The 11211-nt window shown below is 41.7% G+C and overlaps 1 protein-coding gene across 1 annotated transcript; it reads left to right on the top strand.

The window, feature by feature from the left end:
* The first annotated feature begins 2214 nt into the window (after positions 1 to 2214).
* LOC115128998 (voltage-dependent calcium channel gamma-6 subunit-like) lies at positions 2215 to 9432 on the top strand. Its single transcript, XM_029659138.2, has 5 exons — positions 2215 to 2420; positions 4470 to 4898; positions 5644 to 5718; positions 6595 to 6732; positions 7506 to 9432. Exons 2-5 carry the CDS (start codon positions 4475 to 4477, stop codon positions 7727 to 7729), a joined length of 861 nt encoding a protein of 286 aa, XP_029514998.1. The 5' UTR covers positions 2215 to 2420; positions 4470 to 4474; the 3' UTR covers positions 7730 to 9432.
* The last annotated feature ends 1779 nt before the right edge of the window (positions 9433 to 11211 follow it).

Here is an 11211-nt window from a genome sequence, read left to right as displayed (position 1 = left end):
TATTGTCTTTGGTATTATTGTGTGTAGCTAGCTTTGCTAGCTAGCTAGCCAGTCGGCCCATTGCATTGTGGATTTTGTAGTCGACTTGACCTGCAACAGATTTCCACAGGGATTTTCCATGTTGCTACCAACCTTATTATAACGCAAAAATATTGTCCTCACGTATTAATGTTAAATAACACTAAATTAAAGGAATGAGTGGTTTTGGGTGGATTTCAGTACCACTCCAATGCAACACAACCCCAACTTTGTCCCTAACGAATCATCTTGCACTGGTCTAATCCTATCACACAGTCAAACTTTGCCATGCATGCCTTTTAAATCAGGGTGGCTCATTTTGTCAGCACCGCCACCCCACAAAGCTCTGACTGGTAGTGCCATCTTATGGAGATCATTCACTACTACATTATCTTAGTAACTCGCAGTCCAGGGCCCTTTTGTAGTACTTCAGAAATGCATCCTTCCTTCCTACCTGTCTTGAAGTAATCAGAGCTCTGAATCAGTTGGATTGGTGATAACATTGCTTACACCTATCCGATCACTTCTAAATCTGTGCTTACCTCAAGGACGCAAGGAAGGAAGGAGGCATTTCAAAGATATTCGAGGAAACAAGGAAGGAAGGATGCATTTCTGAAGTATTCAAACAGGGCCCCCCAGTGTCTCTCGTTACTTATCACAATGCTGAGCACATCTGACTGCAGCATCCTGCCAGCAGAATAATTCCCTGTGCGAATGAATGTTTCCAGTCGCATAATTACCAACCCTGTTGAAGCACTGTTTGGACCAGAGAGGTCACACCTACCCCTGTGTTGCATTCTCATAGTCTAAGTTGTTATTATGTTGGCCCAAAAGTACATACCAGCAGTGCACTATAGACATGTATTTTTGTTACAAAAAATGATTTGTGCATTCAGTATGTATATTGTTTTTGAAATGCACGGATCCCTGTTTACATGGTCTAGAACTGACTACAATCCTCCTGTCTGTTAGTGTAGCAAGGTTTGGAGACAGTCATCCCTGGAGTCCCTGTATGACCTCACTACATAAATCTTTCCCCTTGATAGGGAGTTGTGGTGTGGTGTTGCGGTCCTTATGCCCATGTCGTGTACTGTATGTGCTTCTGGACATGGGATCTGAATGGCATGTGCTCGGCATACAGTAGTGGCACGAACAGCCATCCCCACGCACTCACTGTGTAAGGTTGTGCATTGGGCGGCAGAGGTGTAAAAGAATTACAGGTATGCTCAAATCTTTTATGGAACATTCTGATACAGGAGAAAGGGACGTTTACGTTTGACTCAGCTTGAATTAGAGTTTTTATCAATCATTTATTAAGTCTCCCCGGGAAACTATTGGAATAACGTTGCCTTTCGAATGGAAGACATCAAGTACATTTCTAAAATGTCTCCATTTCATATTTTTCTTTCCTGCCAAGAGAACGCCTTTATCTGGGGCAATGTACATAACTCACACTCACTTTTGCATAGCGTCTTCATATAGCAGCTTGAAAATAGGCTTCCAGTTGACTCAAGCAATACAGGTTTAAAGTCTTTGGATCTTGCTCAACGGTATGTTACTACTAACTGTTATAGACCCTGTGAACAGATCCTGAGAATCCAGCTGCTTAGCTGGAATCAGACAATACTGTCTCCTACACAAACCCAGATTGACCATGGATGAACTCTGGGTTTGAAAGGTGTCAGCAAAAGGCAGAGTATATGGTTAGCCCCTAGCCATTACTCGATCTCGCTCAGCCTACGTCACACCAAGGCTATATGCAAAGTTTCTGATTTGAAGTGTTGCAGCCACAATTCTTTAATCTACAAAGTACTAGCAGAAGCCCCAGGAATCTACCTTCACCCCCTTTCCTGACATAAACTCATCAGCAGGCCTGTGTCTCTAGTAAAAGAAAATGTATGTCATTAACAGGTGGTTGTCAAAAATAGAATGAAGAGACACACATACTAAATTATTTCGTGTGCGCGCTCTGTCTCTCTCTCACACACACACCACAAAACACACCCAAACACACACACACACACACGCACATACACACACACACACACATACGCACGCACACACAGACACTGATATAGTGATATAGAGTGATACACACAGAGATATAGAGACCACACACTCTTGACCCATATTCTCGCACATACATATTACAGGGGCCAGCAAAGACAGATAGATCCAGCACAACCGTACGTGCATGTCTAAACAAACATATACACAGGCATAGGCGTGTGGCCACATAGCTACTAAACACACCCACTCACACAAGACTACTTTGGCCTCCACCCTCTTTCCACTCCCCATACCTCCTTTCCTCTCTTCCTCGGCGACCCCTCTCTCGCGCACTCCCTCTCTTCGCCTCGCCCTGTTTCATTCCCGAACTGAACCACACGCACACCGAACAGGTCAGCAATTTCTTCATATCATTGTTATGATTCGTAATGTGGCCATGACTGAGTGTATAGTAAAGCAAAATTAGTAGAAATAAATTAATTTGGGTCCGTCGTAGAGAGATATTGAATTACATAATTGAAAAATAAATGGAATTGCTTATGCTTATGCTTATGATGGCCTTTAAAGTTGCTCTGGGGTGTCGGCATTTGTTGCTGGTCGAGTTTGCGTTTTTTTTGCGTATTTAATGGAGTTATTGATCACAATGTTGTATATTTCAATAGGTATTGAAATGGAATAAGTTGATTTGAATGGAATATTGCGAGGCACTTTAAAACCACTTCAAGATTGGTGGGTCCCGGTTGAGCTAACGTAGGCTAATGAAATTAGCATGAGATTGTAAGTAACGAGAACATTTCCCAGGACATAGACATATCTGATATTGGCAGAAAGCTTAAATTATTGCTAATCTAACTCCACTGTCTAATTTACAGTAGCTATTACAGTGAGAGAATACCATGCTATTGTTTGAGAAGAGTACACAGTTCTGAACATGAAAAGTTATTAATAAACAAATTAGGCACATTTGGGCAGTCTTGATACAAAAGTTATAACAGATATGCATTTGGATCCGTCTGAAACTTTTCATGTACACTGCTGCCATCTAGTGGCCAATATCTAAATTGCACCTTGGCTGGAATAATACATTATGGCCTCTCTCTTGCTTTTCAAAGATGATGGTACAACTTTTTCTTGTTTTTTTCTTGTATTATCTTTTACCAGATCTAATGTGTTTTATTCTCCTACATTCCATTCACAAACTTCAAAGTGTTTCCTTTCAAATGGTATCAGGAATATGCATATCCTGGCTTCAAGGCCTGAGCTACAGGCAGTTTGATTTGGGTATGTCATTTTAGGCGAAAATTGTAAAACAAGTGGCCAATCAAAAAGAGGTATTCAAGACTGAATCATACAGGACTGTTTTGCATCTGTAATTTTAATCTTTATTGTTCAGAACTTCCTCTTCAAATCAATTTTTATATCCTGTGAGGGTAACGGTAATGAGGTGCAAACATTGCCTTATTTTGAGTTAGCGTACTAGTTGCTTAGACTTCTTTGTAAGATACAGTAGCAATGTGTTGTCCATCTTTCAGTCGACATCTAAATATAGATATAGTAATTTAAGATTTATAAAAACATGTAAAAACTTGACTTGATGATAGTAACTGATGTAATATGTGCACACAATATTTGCTTCGAAAGGTGAGAAAGGGTCAATGTAGCAACCATGCAGTTGGAAAATAGTATGTGCAGCATTAAATTGTCCATCATGTAGCCGTCAAGATGAAAATGATATTTGCCATGTTGGATTTTATCAGCCACTATAAGGGGGATACGGCAGTTTTAACATTTAGTTTATATTAACATTGTGATTGTTTAAAAAGGCAGTAGATTGTCTTCTACTGATGTTAAAACTCTCTGCTTTCGCCTTCTCCTCCATAACTCTGTTTCCCAACTTCTACCCAGAAGCTACCTCTCTTTTTGATCTTTTTTTCAAATCTTTTCTAATTTATGACCCATTTTTTTCATTATGACCCGCTCATCATTGCATCCTTCTTCCAAACCACCTTTTACATCAAGCTTTCGATGTCTGGTGTTACTAACTTACAATTAATGATTTGTGCCGACACCCCAAAAAAACGAAACAAAATATATTTTCTGCACTGATAATCCTAAACATGATTTATCCTTTTTTATCATGGGTTTTAGCATGTTTGCTTCATAAACTGAGTCAGCAGTGCTGCTAATTCCCATTTGCCTTCTTTTCCTGTCCTGTTTCCCTCCTATACTCCCACATCTTCCTGTTTCCCTCCTGTCCTCTCACATCTTCCTGTTTCCCTCCCTCCATCCCGCTTGCCAAAACAACCCCTGTCTATCATCATTTCTATTGCTCCACTGCCACTTCACCATAGAAACCCATTTCCTGTCTCCCGCACTCTCTACCTGTCTTTAGCCATTATTCATATTCATTTTTTTCTCTCCAATCGTGAACATCTGCAAAGCTGTTATGTGGTCCACCTTCTTTCTGCACGAAGAGGATGGCAGGCCGGTTCCACCGGGGGTGGGCGTAGGACCAGGAGCAGGTCTACTGGGACTGACCGGTGTCATGGGTGGCAGAGGGGCTGGGGCTGGTGCTATGGGAGTTAAGCGCCGGGCAAACGCGTTGACATCGAGACACCCAGGGGACATGAGCGAGGTCCAGAAGGGCAAGATCAAGCTGGCGTTCTTCGTGGCCATCGTGGGCGTGGTATTGACAGTCTTGGGCTTGGGCACAGAGTATTGGGTGGAGCTGTCCCCGCCCAAGAACTTCTACAACAACCAGACGTGTCTGTCGGCTCACTACGGGCTGTGGAAAGGATGCTCCCGGACTCTGTGGGTGGCGGACATAGACCCTGAGCGAGAGAGCTGTGGGCCGGCTGAACTGCCAGGAGGTGACTGCTCTGGGGCTGCATGAATAGGCCTACATGATTTTGTGTAAACCAAACAGCATTAACTCAAAACTCATTCATTCCAAACTATACAAACCCAACTATCAGAAATCTCAGACCGGCAAATTTTGAATACCGGCAAATTGTGTAAACCAGACAGAGTTCACTCAAACTCGTACATTCAAAACTATACAAAACGCTCTCTTGAGAAATCCTATGGACCCTTCTATGACAGATTTGAAAGGGGAAGTTCAGCCAAATCTCACGATTTCAAGGCCAGAAGTGACAATTATGATTTCATTACATAGCTATAGCCCCCACCGTTAGATACGGCTAGATATCAGGTATTAGCATTGTGTCCACAATCCAATCACTGGATGCAGGTGTAGACAGGGTCACAGATGGACTGCAATATACATTTACATTCTGTAGGGATAGCTTTCTTGAACAAACACACATATTACTCTCAAATACTGTACTAAAATAGAATAATAGTGAAGGCAGAGCTGTAGTATATTTGTATGGTAGTCTATATGTAGGATCAACTGCATGTATTGGATTACGAGATGTCATGACACTAATTGTATAGAAGAGATAACAGCCTTGGTATTGTCATCAATGTGCGCGAATGTACGACAACTAGTGTGCGGCAAGCCGTACGAATCGCAATAAGATTATGGTGACGGGCAAGTGGATAAGGTCTCCATCCGTTTCAAATAAGTTCCTCGTCTCTCCTCATCTCCTTCAGAATCTCACTGCAACTACTTCAAGTTCTACACCACTGGAGAGAATGCGGTCATCTTCCAGAAGACAACAGAAAAGAGTGAGTCAGCTTGTCCCCTGCCCTCTCTTTCAACCTATGACCCCCCTTTGCCCGCCCACTCTCTTTCTTTCTTCCTCGAGTCTGTCGTCTATGTTCCACTGGGTCAGCCATTGACTGCAGTGAGTGTCTATAATGCATTCCACCCACTCCTCTTCCGCTACAGCACTGAAGCCAGCAAGACAGCGTTTCTTCGTGAGTCTATGGGGACCAATTGTGAAATCCTTTTTCTTTTTTTTTCTCGAGCTCTAAACCTGAAGTGTCGTGCACCATATTGTTTTAAGAGGGCCACTGATGGCCAAATTCAATATCTTTGGATTTATTATGCGCAAAAGAACAATATCTTCTGTGTTTTGTATTCGTTTCAATGGGAATGATGCCCTATATTTATTTTGATTTAACTAGGCAAGTCAGTTAAGAACAAATTCTTATTTTCAATGACTGCCAAGGAACAGTGGGTTAGCTGCCTGTTCAGGGGTAGAACGACAGAGTTGTACCTTGTCAGCTCAGGGGTTTGAGCTTGCAACCTTCCGGTTACTAGTCCAACGCTCTAACCACTAGGCTACCCTGCCGCCCCCATATGTCAGGAATGTGACATTTTACGCTTCCCATTATCCTCTAGCCTAGTCAGAGGTGATGTACCAATATCTGTTAGAATTATAAGTGGATGCCATGACCTTGACCTTTTTGTCGATTGCCATTTTTGAACACTGTTTCACGCATGTGGTTGTTTTACTTACCTTAGTTGAATGCCCTCATTGCAAGGCGCTCTGGATAAGAGTCTGCTAAATGACTCAAATGTCATTGTACCTGGTGCCAATGTACTATGAATAATGGAATGTACCTGTATCAAGACAATAACCGTTTCTCTCTTCCCAGGTCTGAATGTGGCGGCAGCCATGATGGCCCTCTTCGGTCTCTTCCTGATGGTCATGGGGGCCATATGCATCACCACAGCCCTCAGCAAAGGAGAATCGTTCTTCCTCAAGCCTGCTTCGGTTTGCTTCGTTCTGTCAGGTGAGCGAGTAGACATGTGACAGCCAAGGTATTATACACTGTGTTGACATAACATTAAGAATACCTGCTCTTTCCATGTCATAGACTGACCAGGCGAATCCAGGTGAAAAGCGATGATCCCTTATTGATCCCTTGTGGGAAGCATTAGAGTCAACATGGGCAAGCATCCCGACGAGTGCTGAGGGCAAAAGGGGTGGGAGGGTGGGGGTTCAACTGTTAAACATGTTTTGTACACTCAGTGTATAACTACAATGGTTAAATGTCACATATCTAATGAGACCATGGGAAGATCTCATGCTCAATTGCATACTCCTCGTGTCCTCTCTCCTCGTCTCCTTCTCAAAATCCATCGGAGGAGAAGGTCAGAGGGGAAGGACCTCTGGCTTTGTCATCCAATGGGTTTTGAGAAGGAGATAGGAGATAGGATGCGAGGAGAACACCATTCAGACCTTACCCATGTTGCAGAGAGTTAGGACTTAACCTGTGCAGGCAGCAGAAACTAAACAAAGCTACTGGTACTCAACACTACTATTATTTTTTAAACGGAAAACATAGAGCCATTGTTCAAGAGTATCAAGGGAGCTAACTAATTAGATACAAAGAGCAATAGTCATGGCACCTGTATAGTCCTGATATACTCTGAGGCTCTGAGAAGTGGATGATGAAAAGGTCATCTACTGTATACCACCTCCACCATCCCATCCACCATCCCACCAAGCCCCTAATATCTCTCTCTCTCTTTTGTTCTTCATCCCTCTCTTTCTCTCTCTTAGGCCTCCTGATGCTCCTATCTCTTACTGTTTTCAACCAATCGGTCCTCTCCTTCCTAGCCAGTGACCACTCGGTGCCTTTGCATCACGAGCTGTCTTGGTCAGTGTCCTGTATTGGGTGTGCAGGGGTCATGCTTATTTTGGGCGGAATCCTCTTTCTCTTGCTTGCACTGCCATTCAGCCCCTGGCGAAGGTGTTTTCCCCCCAAAAATGAAAGTGACAGCTAATGAAGAGAAGGAAGTCTTGCACTTTATCTGTATGTCTTATAACTGTTGTTGAGAAATGGTGTCTCTTGCAGTTTTACATTTTACGAAGATGTTCCTCGTCATAAATGTTTTTTTCTCTCCTTATTTTGCATAAATCAGTAGAGCTCATTAACGGGACATTATACTGCTCTTGACCTATGAAAGCTGAATAATTAACACTTACGATAACCAGGTTTCCATTCAACATGTTTATGTGAGTAAAATGCATGTTGAATAACACAATGTCATGACAGGCGTGAAACATGTTTTTTGGAAACATATTTTTGGGGGGTAAACTTTCCAAATGTCAACAAAACAAAATATGGTGGGATCTTTCTTTTGTCGGTTAAATTAATTATGCGAGAAATGTCGGTGGAAACGATTTTAACAATCATATCGAGTAAACGCGCAATAACATGTAGTGTGGTCCTTCCACTACGACTCGTCGGAAAACATGCAGTCTATTAGGCTACAGATGAAATCATTTATGACGAACTTCACAGGCTGGTGAAAGTGCAAGGTGATGAGCTTCATGCTCCTTTCCAATAAATATTGAGGGTCTTATTCTGGTGAACTGATAATCGATGCTTGGCTGCCGTTTGACAAATAAAAAATAATGTTGCTCTTTTGTCCATAATAATGGTAGGCTATAGGTGCGCTCTAGCCAACAGCGAAATGCGCGTGCGTGGCTTTAAGCTCAAGTGACAATACCAGTGTAGGCGAACACGCTATATACGCAACCTTTTTGTTGTTGTTGTGAGAAAACCATCAGTAGAGTCTAAAATGCGATGGAAACCCATTTAATTTGTATTTTTTATTCGGTACAAGGGAATGTAACAGCAAAATGTATTTTATGTGCACTACTTTATCACGCACAGCCTTTTATCTTCAATAAGTACATTTGATGGAAACATGTCTGGTGGGAAAATGCACATATTTGTTTTTATGAACATTTTAGAATATTCACCTGAACATCTGTCACCAATTGGAAGGAAGCCTAGCTACTGACACATATCTTGGGAGAATCGAAGGTGTTAGTTGACAGCAAAAATATCACATTGCGTGTGTAAAAATGTAATGTGCTGGTATGTTCAAACATCTCCCCAAGTGTGAAATTCAAGTTATTCAAAATAATATTAAATTAATGTAACAAGAACAACTGTTTACAGTTGTTTTAAAAAAATGTGTAAACATGACTTCTTAAGTATTTTTGACAAAACTTTGATGATATTGTGATCGACAGTCTTATCAGAGAGTATACTTTTAAAGATAGTAATTGGAATTCAGATGTATACACAGAAAGTACAGTACAAAAATTCTAGAGTTTCTATTAAGTAAATACATACACAATCCCATGATATTGTAACGGTCTTACAACTGCCTTTAATATACAGATACAGTGCATTCGGGAAGTATTCAGACCCCATTACCTTTTACACATTTTGTTACGTTAAAGCCTTATTCTAAAATGTATCACATTGTTTTTTCCCCCCTCATCAATCTATAAACAATACCCCATAATGACAAAGCAACAACAGTTTTTTAGATTTTTTTCTACATTTATTAAAACAAAAAAACCTGAAATATCACATTTACTAAGTATTCAGACTCTTTATTCAGTATTTTGTTGAAGCACCTTTGCAGCGATTACAGCCTTGAGTCTTTTTGGGTAAGACGCTACAAGCTTGGCATTCTTCTCTGCAGATCCTCTCAAGCTCTGTCAGGTAGGATGGGGAGCGTCACTGCACAGCTATTTTCTCAAGAGATGTTCGATCAGGTTCAAGTCTGGGCTCTGGCTGGGCCACTCAAGGACATTCAGAGACTTTTCCCGAAGCCACTCCTGCGTTGTCTTGCCTGTGTGCTTGGGGTCATTGTCCTGTTGGAAGGTGAACCTTCGCCCCAGTCAGAGATTCGGAGCGCACTGGAGCAGGTTTTCATCAAAGATCTATCTGTACTTTGCTCCGTTCGTCTTTCCCTTGATCCTGACTAGTCTCCCAGTCCCTGCAACTGAAAAACATTCCCACAGCATGATGCTGCCACCACCATGCTTCACCGTAGGGATGGTGCCAGGTTTCCTCCAGACGTGAAGCTTGGCATTGAAGCCAAAGAGTTCAAACCTGGTTTCATCATACCAGAGAATCTTGTTGCTCATGGTGTGAGAGTCCTTTAGGTACCTTTTGGCAAACTCCAAGCAGGCTGTCATGTGCCTTTTATTGAGGAGTGGCTTCCGTCTGGCCACTCTACCATAATGGCCTGATTGGTGGAGTGCTGCAGAGATGGTTGTCCTTCTGGAAGGTTCTCTCATCTCCACAGATGAACTCTGGAGCTCTGTCAGAGTGACCATTGGGTTCTTGGTCACCTCCCTGACCAAGGCCCTTCTCCTCCGATTGCTCATTTTGGCCCGGGCGGTGTGCTCTAGGACGAGTCTTCGTGGTTCCAAACTTCTTCCATTTAAGAATGATGGAGGCCACTGTGTTTTTGGAGACCTTCAATGCTGCAGACATTTTTTGGTACCCTTCCCCAGATCTGTGCCTCAACACAATGCTGTCTCGGAGCTCTACGGACAATTCCTTTGACCTCATGGCTTGGTTTTTTGCTCTGACATGCACTGTCAACTCTGGGACCTTATATAGACAGGTCTCTGCCTTTCCAAATCATGTCTAATCAAATTAATTTAAGACAGGTGTACTCCAATCAAGTTGTAGAGACATCTCAAGGATGATCAATGGAAACAAGATGCTCCTTAGTTCAATTTCGTGTATCATAGTAAAGGGTCTGAATACTTATGTAAATAAGATATTTTTTATTTTAATACATTTCCTAAAATGTATAAAAACCTTGTTTCCGCCTTGTCGTTATGAGGTATTGTGTGTAGATTGATGAGTACATTTTTTTATTTAATACATTTTAGAATAAGGATGTAACGTAACAAAATGTGGAAAAAGACAAGGGGTCTGAATACTTTCTGAATGCACCGTATATATAAATATATCAAAGAGACATTACCCTCTAAAATCGAAACATTTTCAGACCTCAAAGGTAATGTCACGATTAGTCTACGTCCCAGGCCATCATGTCTTGTAGATTCAGTTATATTCCGCAATTTAAAAGTAATGTAAAATACCATTGTAAATTCCAGAGCTGCGGTGCTTATCTTTTTCATTCATTTGTGTAGCTCGATCTACATAACCAATGGCGTGGGATGTGTCGACTCATACTGACATTAGACTACTTTTGAGGTCTTAAAAACATCTGACAAATGTTGATTTTGGAGTCCAATGTCCCTTTAAATGTTAGACGCGCCATCTGCTCCAGGTACGTGGGTGACCATATTATAGAAATGGCCATAAATTACTAAAGCAGCACTGTCTTAAAACATCTCTGGCTGAAAGAACAGGCAATTTCATCGTCAACCATATTGAAGAGGTAAAGTGGCACAATTTACTGCAGCATTTAGGCTACGA

Source organism: Oncorhynchus nerka, linkage group LG4 (genome assembly GCF_034236695.1).
Source record: "Oncorhynchus nerka isolate Pitt River linkage group LG4, Oner_Uvic_2.0, whole genome shotgun sequence".
NCBI lineage: Eukaryota > Metazoa > Chordata > Actinopteri > Salmoniformes > Salmonidae > Oncorhynchus > Oncorhynchus nerka.
Note: the sequence above shows the minus strand (reverse complement) of the source record. Positions and strands in the feature narration are given on the sequence as shown.